Source organism: Hyperolius riggenbachi, chromosome 10 (assembly GCF_040937935.1).
Source record: "Hyperolius riggenbachi isolate aHypRig1 chromosome 10, aHypRig1.pri, whole genome shotgun sequence".
Taxonomy (NCBI): Eukaryota; Metazoa; Chordata; class Amphibia; order Anura; family Hyperoliidae; genus Hyperolius; species Hyperolius riggenbachi.
In genome coordinates this window covers 151218386-151236143 of record NC_090655.1, presented here as the reverse complement: position 1 = coordinate 151236143, position 17758 = coordinate 151218386, and the positions used below count along the sequence as shown (strand labels likewise).

The window sequence follows — 17758 nt, the reverse complement described above, 5'->3', positions numbered from 1 at the left end:
AGCTGCGCAGCCCGTCCTCTCACTCCGTCCACTGTTCCCCGGCGGCTTTACATGCGTCGCATAATGACGCATTAGCAGGCGCTGCCACTAGGGGGCTTCTCCTGATTGCGTCATTATGCGACGCATAAGAAGCCACCAGGGAACAGTGGATGGAGCGAGAGGACAGGCTGCGCAGCTTCCAGGCACCACGATGGGACCTTCTACCGCCGAGGATCAGGTGAGATGTCCTCTATTTACCTTCCGCTGCGCTTACTCTGCATTTAAAACAGCGCAGAAGAGGTAGTCCCCGGCGGTGCAACGTCATTGCGACAGGGCGGAGCTATAGTCGTGGCGTTCGTATCGGCGGGTTGTTCGTAAGTCGGGCATTCGTAAACCGGGGATTACCTGTATAGTCATGTAGGGGCATAATCCTTCTCAAGCCAAGACTATGGCTCAGAGATCAATTATTTTATGTACAATCCATGAACTACAACTTCCTTACATGATACATAGCACAACACTTTTGCCAACTGCGGTGTGATGGGACCCAATTCACCTATCTATGGAGAAAAGGGCTGTGAAAAGAGCCGTGTACACCTCTGCCACATGTTGAGTGTGAACAAGCCATAAGGTGGAAAAATAACTACTCCAAATAGGAGCACATACAATGGAAGAGAGGCCTGAGTTATAGGGGTAGGAAAACAGAGGTGCACTACTTCTAGTGGGGATGGGGCTGTGATGTTGGGTATTAGTCATAATTACTGAATAGATAAATCGTGGCCAGATCGTCAGCTAAAGTCATACACGTGTAGTCAGAAATACTGTACAATAGGACTGAGGCAAGGCTAGGTCAATAACAGGCTGATATCATACACAGGTGGTCAGATGGCTATAGTGCAGAAGGCTGAGACAGAGACAAAAACGTTGTCTCTGTCTCAGCCTTCTGCAAAGGCTGAGGTCATACACTTAGATCAGATGGCTGAGGTACAGACAAGGAGGAGACAGAATCAGAGTGAGGGTTTAGCGGGGTCATACACAGAATAACAATCAGAATAATATACAAATATATATATATATATATATATATATATATATATATATATATATATATATATATATATATAGATATATATATCTGAAAACTAGCTGACTAGGCACAGTAGCAAGACAAGGTCCAGCGCTCAGCGAACTGATAGCTATAACGGACTGCGAGTAGCTGAATGCCCAGGGCTTATATAGCAGGAATACAGCACAGACCAAGCCCCCAGGAAAATCTGACCAATCAGCAACATCCCTGTAGCAAGTGTCAGCTGACTACAGGAATCAGCTGACACACCTCAGACAAGCCTCCTTAACCTTTAAAGGCAGCTATGAGCTGCGCGTGTCCTCCTAGGGAGACTGCCAGAAACAACATGCTGACCCAAATCTACAGGGGAGCCAGGGATGCGAACATGCTGATTCACGTCTACAGGGGAGCCGGGGATGCGAACATGCTGATTCACGTCTACAGGGGAGCCGGGGATGCTACTGACCAAAGAGGAAGAGGAAGCTTCCTCCAGCTGCTACACACATCAGAGCAGCCTCCAGAGACAACACCAGATAAGTTTGTTACATTACCTCCTCCCCCCCCCCCCCGAGGTGTGGACTCTGAACACTCCATACCTGGCATATCAGGATGTCAACAATGAAATTCCTGAATTAACTCATCGGCCAGGACTTGCCGTGCAGGAACCCAACTTTTCTCCTCTGGGCCATAACCTTTCCAATACACCAAGTATTGTAGAGAATTACGAAAATTCTTTCTATCTCGTACTCAGGTTCCCCATCCACCTCAATAGGTGGAGGAGGATCAGAAGAAGAAACATTGGCTGCTGGTTTCAATAAAGATACATGGAAAGATCTTACTCCCGTCATAGACTGAGGCAAAGTCACCCGATATACAACATCATTAATTTTCTTAGCAACAGGATAAGGACCAATATATTTGGGCGCTAACTTGGCAGATGGCTGACAGAGAGGAATGTTGCGGGTAGACACCCATACCATATCTCCAGGTGAAAACTCGTACTCGGGACCGATGACGATCAGCCTGAGATTTTTGTTGAACAACCGTTCCTTTCAAATTTTCTCTTACCTGAGCCCAGACTGTCTGCATGTCAGAAATCCATTCCTCCAAGAGTGGATGAGAGGAATGTGAACGGGAGAATGAGGTGAATTTAGGAATTCACATCTACAGGGGAGGCTGGAATGCGACTGACCAAAGAGGAAGAGGAAGCTTCCTCCAGCTGCTCCACACTATCAGAGACAACACCAGATACGTTTGTTACAGGGACAGTAACCCTCCTGGGGGGTGGGGCTGTTTGCTGCAGGGAGCCCCATGATTGTTTGCTGGGGGGTTGGAGGGGTATAGTTATGTTCTTGCACATTACAATATTAATTAATTGGGAGGGACACAAAGGAGCACTAATGGAGAGGTAACACATGCAGAAGCATTATTACATAAAAATGTAAGTTGTACAGTCGTCTTGAGCAATTTAAAAGGCAGTAATTAAAATGGCAAAACATTTTCCCCGTGAGAGAGTTACCTGCCTCAATCTGTGCAGGTCCTGTCTACCTTCTCACAGAGACTCTCTGGGTTGTCCTGAAACTCACACACATCTTTGTATTTCAGAAACAGTCCTGGAAAACGCCAAGGATGGTCAATAAGATGCTGATAAAGTCATATTGATGTAAATGTATGCAGCACCTGCTGCAATTGATTGGTCCATTGCCAAGTGGCATACATTTACATAACATTAGCATAAGTCTTGCATAAACTCAAACTTGTTATTTTATTGACCATTCAGTATACCTTTGGGCAGGGCCCTCCTCCTTTTGTGTCCTACCTAATCATGATCACCTCCATTACTGTGAACCCATGCTATGCATCTGAGTGAGCCTAACTTGCCTAATCTCCATGCTCCCCTCCAGTGACTAAACATTACCTTGTACTCATTCTGTGGTCTTTCTTGTATTCATGTACTGTCATTTTGCTCTATGTCACGCCTAAATATTGTCTGTAACCTAAACCAGCGCTGCGTAATATGTTGGCGCTTTATAAATACAATAAATAAATATACCAGTTAGGCCTCCTTTCCACGGACTGTTGAGCTGTGTGCTTAGCAAGCAGTTACCAGGCATAAGTAAGCAGTTATGCAGCAACAAGCAGTTTCCAGGCAGCAGTGAGCAGTTGAGGGAGTTTGAGAGGCATTTCACTGCCTATCAACAGTCCGTGGAAAGGAGGCCTTAGTCTTTTCTTTCCAGTCCCAGACTAACGAGTGTCTTGTAGAGAAGTTTTCCAATATAGGCTTCACCTAAGTGCAGTTTAACCACTTAATGACATGCTGACTTAAGAGGCTCTAGCAGGACGTTTTTATAAGTCAGACAGTGCTCATGCCGCTGTGCGTGTGCGCGCTCCCGCGGGTGCACGTGCATCCCCGTGCACATGAAAATTGTAAAAAAAAAACCACCCCCGAAAAAAAATACACCTGTATTTCCAAACGATATATTGTCACCATACTTTGTACTAAGGACATAATTCAAATCTTGTGATAACCAGGACAAATGGGCAGATAAAATGTGTGGGTTTTATGTACAGTAGCAGTGTTTATATTAAAACCATAGGGGATGAAATTGGAGAAAGTGTATTTTTTCATTTTTTTCCTGTATTTCCCTTTAAAATGCATAGAAAATAAAGTAATTACTGAAAACAAATAACCCCCAAAAGCCCAATTTGTGGTGATAAAAACAAGATATAGATCATTTCATTATGATTAGTAGTGATTAAGCTATTGGCAAATGAAAGGGATGAGCACTGAAAGGTGAAAATTGCTCTTGTCCGTTAGGGTAAAAACCGCCTTGGGGTAAAGTGGTTAATCAACAATTGCATCAAAGAACTACTGTACAGTAATTGAGGTGCCAGAAGCTTGGCTCCAAAACGAGGCAATTAAATCCTCTTCTACATATCAACTACCTTATTTTTAATCTTATATGGGCAAACATATTGGAGACTACATCCAAATTACCTTGTAGCTTCTCAGCTCTGTGCTCTACCATGAATTTTAAATGTTCTAAAGCTGAAAGCACTGAGTGACACAAGCATTCCTTTTCACTTGAGACATACAACTTGAGAGAGTAGTCAGTCACTAGATAAAATATTACCGTAGTCCCTCTAATGGTGCCCATACATGGTACAATTTTTTCAATTAGATAAATTAGTTTGATTATCCCGTTACATTGGAAAAAAAATCGCATAGTTGTTTTCGAGGTACCATACACAAAAGTTCGATTAGGCTGAAAATCCGGGGAAAATGATAAAATATGCCAAAACATCAAATTAAGAAAAAAAGATCAAGATACAAAATAAAGTATTCGATCCAATGGTTTATTCGATCGGACGTGACATTTTTCTCAACTGGAATCTCTTTTTTTTTTTTTCAGCTCGAACTGTATTTTACCTCAGATAGTTAACACAGACGGCAGTTGTAGCTCAAAGCATCTATTGAGCTGTATTTTTCCTCTGAGTGGTTCAATTTATCTATTGTGAAGTTAACATTACCTCAGAACAACTATATAGGTGTGTTTTACCTCACAGTGTTGGTGTTTTTTTTTTTTTTGTGCTAAGGGAATTTTTACCACAGAACGATTACAAATGTCTCTAATAACTAACAGGAAGAAGGACAAAATTGCAGTTGCATTGTGCCTGTGGATTCTCCTTGATGAGGACAAACTTACTTTACTTTAGTAAAAAAATATATAATTATAATAAAATGATAATAATCATACATATACTTCAATATTTAATCTTGTCATGAAGACAATGCAAATAAAGATTACAGTCTTTTAGGATTTAGGATCTAAAAGATCTTTTCATACAATTTAACATACATGATAGAATTACAACACACATCATCAACATTTTTCCAGCATGTCCGATCAGATTTTTCTTGAAAAAACGGGATAATCGTTTGAATTTCTTGATAAAAAAAAAAAAAAAAAAAAAAGATTTTTGACTGTCATTCGATTTGGGAAAAATCGAACGTTTTTATTGTATTGTGTATGGGCACCATAAGGCCCATTTGATAGCTAGGCACTCTCTTTCAAACCTACTGTAGTTTTCCTCAGCCATGGTAAGCTTCTGGGCAAGGAAAACCACCAAGTGTTCACAGAGCATCTCTTAGGAAAGAACTGCACCCCATCAAGCATCTCTGGCACATGTCTGGATATTGGTACCGTGTACACAAGACAGTGACTCAAGTATTACAGCCAGAAGTTTAGCATGACAATAATAATTTACTACATTCTACTATATGTCATTGCAGTGCCTGTTTAAGGAAATAGAGTATACAAGTATTTAATATTTGTGCCAAACTTAAAGTGGCCCAGTGTCAATCAAGATGCACATACATCTAGCGATGCATGGGCAGATTCGATCAAGAGACAGATCTCTCTCTGATCGATTCTGATCAGAGAGAAATATGTTGGCTGCCCATACACCACAGGCCTATTCTCAATCAATCTCAGCATGAAATCTTTTGGCAATCAGCCTCGTGACCCGGCACCACCGCTGACCCCAAATGGTAATGTCCCTCCGGTGCTCGCGTATGTAAATACTTTACCCGACTGCTACCGCTGAGTATCTACCATACTTCCGCATTGGCTCTCCACGTGGCTGCTAGCGTATACCACGTGGGGTGTGTGACGTCACACTGGTCATGCCGGTAGTCAAGTTGGACGCAAACGCGAAAGTACAGCGCAGACACTCGTGGAAAGCAGACAGATAAAGTATTTTCATGCATGAGCACCAGGGGGACAGCTAACATTTGGGGTGACATCAGCTGGGGGTTCCGTTTCATTTGTCATTCGTAGCGATACTGCATGTAATTACCTGCGCACATTTAGTCAACCACGTCAGTCAATGATTGCCCAACATTTCTGACCGATGCACAGGAACAATTTTAGCCTGAAATTGGTTTAATTGTCGAATAGGCATGCTTGTTGCGGCACCAATTTTCATCCGAATCGATGTTAATCTGAATCGAGTGGTCGAACAGCCGCAAAAATCAACAAATGTACGGCCAGGAGTAGTTTATTTGAGAAGCTGGGTTGTTTCAGATCTAACATCAAATAATCTGCCTGTGGCTGATGGGGTGATGTTACTTCTCCCTAGTCAATATTTAAAGTCCACAGTCAAACCTGTTAATGACTAGGACACCACAGTTCAATCACCAAATGTTGATGTCTACAGCTGGCTTTACTTCATTCACACTTCCTATCTTATCAATATGAACAATAACACAAGCAGATTAACACCCATCAACCACAGAGCTTGTCAGTGACATCCTGTGATTGGAATTCTCGTCCTCTCTAGAGACTCAACTCATCACTGTGGATTGGTTTATTTCTCCTTCTACGCTCATATTCCATGACCTTATTGAATAATCTGACCTACAGTGCTGCCTTTCATTACGAAAACAGGACAAAGTAAGCTGATATATGCAATGAATTGTATTTTATGTTCTTCCTATATTAAATTTTACACATTTGAACCCTTTCTACCATCAGACCCTAAACTTACTAATTTATACAGAACATCAAAACACAAACACATTTATATCACTGTCTGCACTATAGCCTGGTTGTTATATACTCGGATTTGTAAGACAGGTAAATGAGATGTAAGTGACAATTTGCATCATGTGTGGAAGCTCCCAAATATTTTATAAAGTATCTTAAAGGACTTACGAGCTGAAGCAACAAAAAAAAGTTAATTACCTTAGCTGAATGTCAGACCTCAGGGCAGACGATCCGTGCCTCCCTTGCTATTTTTAGACCCTCTGTTATGTTAATCCAGCTATTATTAGTGGCCCCGACCCGGGCCAGGGTCGCCGTAGCTCATGACGATTAGAATCGTCGCTTTAAAACTCCTCTGCCTGCGCAGTACTGCGGCTGCGCAAGATTACAGCCCTGGGAGCGCACATTGTTGCTCGGTATACTGTTATACGTCATGTGGGTGTCACTGTGACTGACTGCACTTCGAGCCGACCGCGCCCCCTCAGCACAGAATACCAGCGCTGAGCAAGGGAGGACGTTACCTAGCTACAGGATTTGTTTACTGCAGATTTTAATAAAATAAAGTACTCTGCAAATCTGCAGTAAACAAATCCTGTAGCTAGGTAACGTCCTCCCTCGCTCAGCGCTGGTATTCTGTGCTGAGGGGGCGCGGCTGGCTCGAAGTGCAGTCAGTCATGTGGGCTGTCATGTGGTGACACCCACATGACGTATAACAGTATACCGAGCGACGATGTGCGCTCCCAGGGCTGTAGGCAGAGGAGTTTTAAAGCGGCGATTCTAATCGTCATGAGCTAAGGCGACCCTGGCCAGGGTCGGGGCCACTAATGATAGCTGGATTAACATAACAGAGGGTCTACAAATAGCAAGGGAGACACGATCCGTCTGCCCTGAGGTCTGACATTCAGCTAAGGTAATTAACTTTTTTTTTGTTGCTTCAGCTCGTAAGTCCTTTAAAGGTAGCATAGACAACACCAAAGTACTCAGCCGTGGAGTCGGACTCCTAATGAATTTAAACTGTAATTAAAATAGAAAATATGATAAAATGCTCTATTTCTCAGATAATAGTCATCATAAATAATTTATATATACAGTAATAGCTCTGCTTAGTCCACAAAAATGAAATAAACCAATCAAAAAATAGTTACTTGTGCTTCTTCAATAACGCAGTCCCCGTATTTTTAAAGTCAGATATACATATCTGATTGTGACTGTATATAGGATGTGTACACAGGAATCTCTTATATATACTAAATAACATCCAAATAACTCCTATGTTGTAAGAATAAAGCCTGATGTGTAGCTGTGTCACTAATCGAGATGTTCAATGAGATGGAAATAATTCTGCGCCGATGCTGGTTTATGCAAATTTATGCACTCCCTTTGCTCAGGACATCAAATTATTTGATAGGTTGATAAAATTTGGTTTGATGACTACGAATTAAAGGGTACCCGAGACGGATGAAGAGAAAAGTTTTATACATACCTTGGGTTTCTTCCAGCCCCTTTCAGGCTAATCAGTCCCTCGCTGTCCTCCCCCACCTGGATCTTCTGCTAGGAGTCCCAGTAATTCAGCCAGTCAGCGCAGTCCGGCCGCATGCTGCTCTCACAGCCATGTGCATTCTGCACCTGCGCAATAGTGCTGCGTAGGTGTAGTACACTCCCGGTGGCGGGGTGTGTGCATGCGCACTACGCCCGACTGGCTCAAGTACCTGGAATCATAGCAGAAGATCCAGGTGGTGGAGAAGGACAGTGAGGGACTGATTAACCTGGAGGGGGCTGGTGGATGCCCTGGGTACGTATAAAACTAATTTCATCTGTCTCAGGTTTACTTTGTTACACAGTAGTACTATACCCTACATATGCACTCCCTGCAGAGCTGCAGGAAATCCACCGAGAATGTTGTGCACATTTAACACAGAGGGCGCTGGGAAAAAAGGGCGCGGGGTTTTAAACGATAAGCATGGATAACGTTTAAAAATGAATTGTACTGTATTTCGTTTAAAATTAATGTTTTATAAAGTTATAAATCATTTATGAAATCGGCAATTGTAAAAACGTTAATCTTCCGTTTAAATAGTGAAACGTATAATAACGTTTAAAAAAAAAATTACTAAGTAACCCTCCCTGTACCTACCCCTAACCCTTAGAACCCCCTGTTGGTGCCTAAACCTAAGACCCCCTGTTGGTGCCTAAACCTAAGACCCCCCTGTTGGTGCCTAAACCTAAGACCCCCCTGTTGGTGCCTAAACCTAAGACCCCCCCCTGTTGGTGCCTAAACCTAAGACCCCCCCTGTTGGTGCCTAAACCTAAGACCCCCCCTGTTGGTGCCTAAACCTAAGACCCCCCTGTTGGTGCCTAAACCTAAGACCCCCCTGTTGGTGCCTAAACCTAAGACCCTCCTTAGTGATCACTGTATTGTGTGTAGAATAATGTTTTAAAAACAGTAAGTATAGTACAATTTACGTTACGTACTGATCGCTTTGTTTCGTGAATAATAATGTTTTACAAACACTAAGGGATAACTTTTAAAATAATGTTTTATTGAAATAGGAAACGTAAATCATCACAAGCAGTTATAAAACATGAAAAATCTTCGGGCGCCGTTGGAAAACGTTATTATTCTCGGGCGCCCTTTTTTCCTGTTCGGCGACCAGTAAACGATGATTATTATGGGAGTGAATAGCGGCGCCCGATTTGTCCACTAGCCACCTGCGCCCTTTTTTACTGTTACCGTTGTCTATCACCTATAAACCTGGTTCAGATTGTACATGAAGAATGTGTGATACAGGAAGAATCGCCTCATTCTCCTGCAGAGTACCTGCACATCACTCTTACATGTACCCACAGTTACATTACCTAGGGCCTGATCCATGTTCAGCTTGTGCATGAAGAATGTGTAATAGAGGAAGAATCCCCTCATTCCCTTGCAGAGTACCTGCACATCACTTACATGTACCCACAGTTACATTGCCTAGGGCCTGATAGATGTTCTTTGTTCCTGTCTGTGCCTTCTACAAGTACTCTTACCAAGGACTAGTTTTAGTCTATGACAAAGTATTAGAGGCAGAAGATCAGCCGGATATCCAGGTAACTGGTATTGTTTAAAAGGGAATAAATATGGCAAGATTGTAATATGCAAATTAGAGTAGTCAGAGTCTGCGGAATACTAACCTGATGAGTCAGAGTCGGTGGATTTTTGTACCGACTCCACAGCCCTGCTCCACAGGCTAAAGTCTACCTGCTAGGCAAAATGATATGTAAAAGCCAGTCCATCAGCTACATACTTCATCAGTTTCCAGAGGAGGCAGTTAAATGATCGGAGCTGACAGGAAGGCACAACATCAGCCAGTATAAATCAATTGTTGCTGGTTAAGAGCGCTGCCATTCCCTTCTCCCCATGCAATTTGTACTGTTCCTTTTTTTGGGGTGCAGTGTAGGTGATGCCCCCAGGTGGTGAGAGCACATGACGTGCTGGCTGCGCTGCACCATTTCGTTTCTGGTAAGCTAGCTCCCAAGTCACAATTTGCATGTGGGTTCCAAAATCATTGTGCTATTTTCAATTTATCTCAAAAGGGGACATGACACAGCCTGCACAACATGTATTGCAATATATGGAACTAATGTCTTACTGTCTGGTGACAGTAAAACGGTTATAGCTTGATGTGTCTTTAAAATGGCTAAGTGGCTTTTGCAGCCAGGATATATCAGGTGCGGCTTGGCTAAAAGAGCTGCCCTCTCCTTCTCCCCATGCAATACCTACCATATTTTTTGGCATATAAGGACCTCAAGACTATAAGGTGCACCTAGGTTTGGAGGGCAAAAACCAGGGGGAAAAAATATACTAAACCTGGCACGGCCATTGTCCAGGAGCCAAAAAGTACTGTAAATACACACTGATAAATTACAAGGAAAAGAAGAGCACTCTATATACATACGATGGCAAGAGAGAATAATGATAAAATAAAAGAATATATGGTAGCAAGAGAACCCAATTTTGAAACTAGAAAGTGTAACTCTTCAGTAGATATACTTGTACAGCTAGAAATGATAGGTGGGATTTGATTTAAACTATGTACAGATGAGTGGAAAAATAGGTTGTTGGGTTAAGGTGTACAACTAAGGATAAAGCTCAATGGGATGTGTATGTCCTAGGGAGGAGCGCTGTGGCGACTGTGGAGAGAAGGAAGACTCGCAATGGCGGACAGGTGGGTGTAAGTTCCGCTGCCTGCACTTTGCACGCCCAGGGGAGGGAGGATATAGCTGAGAAGCTATATCGCTAGAAGCCTGGCAGGCAATGCGCAGCTCCTCAGATTTCAATAGATTTCATGATGAAATCCATTGGATATCTGTACAGTGTGTGGAAGGATTCAATCAAATAGATCCCACTATGATCTAAGAGGGATCAATCTGTTAGCCACTTCGACCAGTGTATTTTCAGCTTCATAGAGAGCAAGACCAGCAAAGTTTTCCCACTGCTCTCCTCCCAACAGCACCTTTAGATAATGTTTCAAATAGCCGCAAATTTACATTGAAACATACTTAAAAAATAAATGTTACTTTTCATTTCCTACTCACCTTTTAACCTGGGATCTCCTCCGAAAGCTCCACATCCCCAGTTGCCCGTTGCCACAGCTGAAAGGCTCTCAGGTAGGATACCTTCTCTGTAAAACCCACAGTAAGCCTAATAAAAAAAGAAAGATTGTTCAGTGCTACCAAATATATTTTTAACTGACATATTCATTCAAATATGAACAGAGATTTTCTTAGCCCCAAAATGGCCTCTTCAAAGAAATATTGGTTTTAAATTCTGGTCAATGGAGAATATGCAGTGGAGCATCACACTCCCTGCTGATCTCACAGCTATTGGTGTCCATCTCTGCAGCGGTGCGTTCCCGCCCCATCCTTACACTATATTTTATCTCTCCTGTGCTCCACCACTAGGCTCCTCTCCAACTGTCGCCACACTCCAAACTCACACTGGTCTGCATTGCTAATATACTGGATAACGGGGAGAGGGGAACTGGCAAGATAACAGCAGCAAGATAGCAGCAGGATTGGCTGTTGGGAAGGGGGGAATCACACTAGCAAATGCGGAAAAGTGGAGGCAGTACCGACAGGAGAACCTGCATGCTTGTGGGAGTGTAAAGTGGTTTATAAGCGGTAACCATTTTTGCCTATTCTATCTGGTAAAAATAGTTTAAATAAAAAACAAAAAAAAAACAAACTCAGATTGGTTTGTATTTATTTGGGTAAAATGGAACCTTGATTAGCGAGCATAATTTGTTCCCGGAAACATGCTTTTTATCCAAAGCACTTCAAGAGCCAATTTCCCCATGAGGATTAATGGAAACTCAGATGATTTACTTCACAGCCCAAAAACAATTATAGAAAATATTTGATACAAAGTACTTTATAAAATAAAAATGTAAAGTCGACTTTCACTATAACGAACAGAATCATTGCTATCTGTTGGCCCACCCAAACCTTTTTTTGTGTGGCTTTAACAAGGAACTTATCCAATAAACAGATGTTTTTGCCTCCTGTTAGGGATTTCACGGAAATGTGACATTGTACAGTCCCTGCACTCAGATTAAGTACAATCCTGCAGTATCAAAGGGAGAAGAACCATTGGCTCAGTTGTGATGTTGTGACACATGTATTGGTTCGGAGCTTGAATATCAAGACGTTGCTTGTTTATAAAGTCAAATTTTCATAAAAATGTTTGCTTTCTTGCAAAACGATCTCAAATCTAGTTAGTTAGTCTCAATCCAAGGTTTTACTGTATATATATTAAATGTTTATATTATAATGAACAACAAAGCCACAAACTACAATCCTGATGTGACCAATAGTGATCACTTTATGGTTGTGAGTGTAGCGACAATAACCTGCAATGGTAACAAATGGCTAAAGTCTTGGCGGTGCAGTCAATGTGCAATTTACAACAGGGCAATGAATGGTAAAAATGTGATGGTTATGTTATCACTACTGAGATGGAGAGCTGGTGAAAGTGATAAATTACATCAAAATTGTCTTTGGCTAAACTGTACTGAAAGTGTATGAGTAAAAATATTGATGTTGCACTAAATTGGTATTATACTCAATTTTATGCTTAGTGCTTTAGACTTTAGATTACATTTAACAGCTAAAACCATTGGACTGGTTTTCAAGGGTTAAAACTCTGTCTTCCCTCTAAATTTAGCTGCTAATTGATAAGCCTACCTTTGCCGACCACAATTATCAGATTGTGCTGGTTGCCTATACACTGTGCAAATAAGGCAGAAAGGTTTCTGCTGTATAAAAGGGTGAAGCGGAGAATTTTCTCTCCTTTATTTGATCTCTAGTTACTTCACTAGGAGTATATCTGGTAATATGTCCTGTAGTCAACAATGATATCAGTTAGCTTCAGTGAGCTGCAAATATGCATTCAAAAAGTCTCACTGCTTCATATTCATTTTTTACAGTGTGTAATATTTTAGAGGGAAAAATTACTTTGAGTATAATCTCACTTAACCACTTTGTAACCTATCTACAGTATATTCACATTGTAGCAGAACCCCCTTGAAAACGCAAGGATGTGACTGTAAGGCCACATACACACATCAGACTATAGTCTTTGGAAAATGAAAGATCACAGACCAATCTTACCACCCTTCATGTAGTATGAGAGCCATACCTTCCCAGTCTTTTCTATGGAGCTGAACTCCCCATCAGAAAAAATCTTTGCAAGATGCTGCACACACAGATGCTGTACAGACACAAAAGATCTGTAGCTGCAAAAGATCTGTTCCTGCCAAAAATCCATTCCTGCAAATTGCAATGATAGTCTATGAGATCTGCAGATCATCATACACACATGATTTAACTGACATTCATCTGCAGATCAGATCCACCAGGATGGATTTTCAGATCTGCAGATCTGCAGATGAATGTCAGTTAAATCATGTGTGTATGATGATCTGCAGATCTCATAGACTATCATTGCAATTTGCAGGAATGGATTTTTGGCAGGAACAGATCTTTTGCAGATACTGATCTTTTGTGTCTGTACAGCATCTGTGTGTGCAGCATCTTGCAAAGATTTTTTCTGATGGGGAGTTCAGCTCCATAGAAAAGACTGGGAAGGTATGGCTCTCATACTACATGAAGGGTGGTAAGATTGGTCTGTGATCTTTCATTTTCCAAAGACTATGGTCTGATGTGTGTATGTGGCCTTAGAGTGTTGCTTTGAATAACCTCTCCTCCCCCCAAAACAAATGAAGCATCCCCCCACCCTGGGGGTTCAATCCCCTCCAATTAACCCCCCATTGCTGCGACCTGCAGCAAAGCCAGTTCTTTAGCCTCCAATGAGACTTTTTACTTCAACTGCAATAAAAAAAGGCTTTAATTACTTTGGTCTGTCATGTGACTATAAAATACTTGTTCTGTAAATGAGTACTTTTTCAGTGAAAAGAATTTTATAGGAAAAAAAAAAAGATATTAAGGAAAACACAATCTGAAGATACTAGCAGAAACAGAACACAGCTTTATTTTGACTTCCTAGATAACAAACTACTTTACCCCTTGCAGGTAATAGTTTTCACAATAGAGGAAAACTATTTTTTTAATATAAAAGTATATATATTTCAAAACACAAGTCTAGAAAACTCGGTGGAGAGTCAAAGTTATCCATTTTCTAAATAATCTCAGTCTAAATAACGAGCCTGTGTCAGGTAAGTTGTTTAGGCGACTGAAATTTCCTAGCCAGACTTGAGATGTATTTAACTGTTAAGGAATCTGTTCTACCAATTAAGCTGTCACAAGCACACTTTCAATGGATAAGTTGTTCCTGCACCTTCCTTTTCATGCCTTTTCTTTTTAGAACCATTTTTTTGGATGATCGATGTGCTGTTATTAAAGTCACGCAAAATCTCAAAACCAAATTTATCTTAACCAAAGCAATAGCTGGAAAATGGAAATGTACTTCTCACACAGACTTGCTGACTGATTAGAACGGAATTTCTATACTTTACGCAGGCCAATATTTTACCTGCGGAAAAGAGTAATGAAAATCAATGTTTCCACAACGAACATGATGCAACTAGATGACTGATTCAAGGGAGTGTTCTCTATGGGGTCATAAAAGAGGGGGTCGAGGAATGCCCAGGGGCATAACAAAGCATATTTCATGCCTGCCAGTTATTTAAAATTGTAATTAAAGACCATAAGGTGTAGGCAAAATCATTTCCTGCCTTGCTCTGAAACATGGACACAATAACAAGTTAGCGGCAGACTTTAAATGGAATAGATGCTTTACCAGGCATGCTATTAGGACCTAACTGCAGCCTGAAGTATAAGAATCTGGACTTGTAATATTTCTGCTGCACCCACACAGACTACATGAATAGTCTCATAACAGGCAAATTATTCCTCTGAACAAAGCTTAGGTAGATGGAGACTGTAAATACATGGGAAATGCAACTGCGCCTGGCATTACATTTTAAACTAAAATAAAGATGACATCCTCCGTATTTCTCTGTTTGGTGCTCCTATACATTCCTAGTGGTTTGGGTCACCCCGAGCTGCTCGGTTACTCTGTTGTACTGGTCCAAGCCCTATCCCATACAGCCATATCAATCCCTGCCATGTACGGATGAGGGTCAAAAGCCCGAAACAGGCTGTCTACATGTGGGGATGTGTAATATTTAAAGCTATATATAGGCTTGCTATACACCAGCGGTTCTGGATGCGTGCCTGGCTTACAGGGGCGAAAAGAGATAATTAGCATATTCAGTAGTGGTGCATTGTGGGTAACCACAAATGTTCACTTATAGCTGAATTATTGCAAATTTCCTTCTGTTTTGAGAAAGAAAATTTCACCAAGCATTTCTTATTAGTAGGAGGGCTTTTCGGTCTCTTTTATCCCGCTATACATTGCTAGTGGTTTGGGTCACCCGAGCTGCTTTGTTACTCTGTGCTCCTTTCATAAACGCTTAATCTGACATGACATCCTAACTTCTTACTGTCCATAAAGTGGTCTTAGATGCCTATGGATAAAAAGTAATGTTCTTTTTGTAGAAAGTTTTTCATTCCTCCACTTATGATCAGTGCAGTCAGAAAGCGGTCATCCTGAATTTTCCTTCCATTTACTTTTGCAAACAGGAGTTAATTTTCTCTTCTTTCTACCTACATCAAAGAATATTTCCTTCCTAGCAGAAGACGTGTGCCTTGGTACACCTCTGGATGATGTAACCGTATGATAAGGCTTCAGAAAAGAGATATTTTAACCATTTTAAATACTTAAACCTGGATTCTGTTCTAATGGTGATAATACACTCATCAACTTGTCTGATTTCCAGCTGATTTGATCATTCAATTGATCTGCTACAAACTGATACCCCAACATGCTGGCCTGATTGATCATCAGATCGCTTTTCATCCTAAATCAATCGAATTGGTCAATCATACCAGGCAGAAGATATAGATTGGTGGCTGGTCAGGAACTGTGGCAGATCGACGGCCTATAGCTTTGCACTGCATCGAACAGTGGAACTGTGCGGTTCAATGTATTATAATAGAGATCATGCTCAAATCTATTAACAATGTATGTGCAGTGTGTGGAAGGATTCATTAGATAGATCCTTCTCAGATCACATTATGATTTGAAAGGGATCTATTTTTTGGCCACATTGAGTAGTGGATGGCAAGCTTTAGGGCTGGAACCCACTAGAGCAATTTTTTGAGCGTTTAAGGAAATCACTAGAGTTTTTTCGCTCTCTAAACGCTCATCAAATGTTTATGGATGGGCCAAATTCCACTAGAGAGATTGCGATTACCAATGTCGCAAACGCAGGACATCCAGCATTTTTAGCGTTTAGAGTTAGTTAGCATTTCTGTGATATAAAGTATATAAACACTGGCGTAATCGCTCGTCAAAACCTACACAGAGAGATTTTGTTAGCGTTTTTAAATTACTGCACACTGTAAAAAAATTAAAACTGAAAGGACCAATCAGAATTAAAAATGCTAATCGCAAATCGCTACACAATCACTGGCAAAACACACTTTTTAAAATCGCTACCAAAATTGCCAGAAAACACTCATAATCGCTTACAAAACGCTCATTAAAAATGCTAGCGATTACGATTAGCGATGGCGCTTTGTAGTGGGTTCCAGGCCTCTGACTCTGTAATGAAACAGGAAATCTACTTTAGCAGGGAAGACATTTTGAATGCAATTTCATATTAACCACTTCACCCAAAAGTGGTTTTTACCCTAACTGACAATAGCAATTTTCACCTTTCAGTGCTCATCCCTTTCATTTGCCAATAGCTTAATCACTACTAATCACAATGAAATGATCTATATCTTGTTTTTTTTCACCACCAATTGAGCTTTTTGGGGTTGATATTTGTTTTCAGTAATTATTTTATTTTCTATGCATTTTACAGGGAAAAACAAGGAAAAAATGAAAAAATACACTATTTCTCCAATGTCATCCCCTATAGTTTTACTATAAACGCCGCTATTGTGCATAAAACCAACACATTTTATCTGCTTATTTGTCCTGGTTACCAAAAGATTTTTATTATGTCCCTAGTACAAAGTATGGTGACAATACAGTACTTGGAAACAAAGGTGTATTTTTTCTTTGGTGGGCTTTGTTTTCCCGACTATTTTTACGTGCACGCGCACAGCGGCAGCAGCACTGTCTGACTTATAAAAACGTCCGGGAGCCATTAAGCGACTCTAGCAGGACGTTTTTATAAGTCAGGTTGTCATTAAGTGGTTAAATTATGTTCAATTTTCTAAAATGCCACTGCCTATCTGTTTGTACTAGATGTACAATGCTTTATTTAACGTATACCGTCTCAGGTATACAGATAGGCAGTGGCATTTTAGAAAATTGAACATCATTTTATAGGAAATTGCAGCCAAAATGTCTTCTCTGCTAAAGTAGATTTCCTGTGCCTGATTTACACTTGTCTGGGGCTTCCTCCAGCCCCATGAGGATCATGGGCTCCCTTGTCATCCTCCCCGGCTGCTCTGGTGCCTCATGTCACCTCCAGTATCTTCTTCAGTTGTGGTGTTTGACGCATGCAGGTCCCGGCTCGCTTGAGCCTCCGTCATGCTCCAGGGAACATCCGAAGCAGGTCCGCGCAAACGGAGAAGAACCCGACTGAAGATA

The 17758-nt window shown here is 41.2% G+C and overlaps 1 protein-coding gene across 6 annotated transcripts in view; it reads right to left on the bottom strand.

The window, feature by feature from the left end:
* LOC137536576 (poly(ADP-ribose) glycohydrolase-like) overlaps positions 1 to 17758 on the bottom strand; it is a 205517-nt gene that overhangs the window by 17996 nt on the left and 169763 nt on the right. For all 6 annotated transcript variants that reach the window (XM_068258820.1, XM_068258819.1, XM_068258822.1 and 3 more), the window contains one exon: positions 11167 to 11272. In XM_068258820.1, the coding sequence (XP_068114921.1) occupies positions 11167 to 11272 (106 nt within the window). The remainder of the gene's footprint in view (positions 1 to 11166; positions 11273 to 17758) is intronic.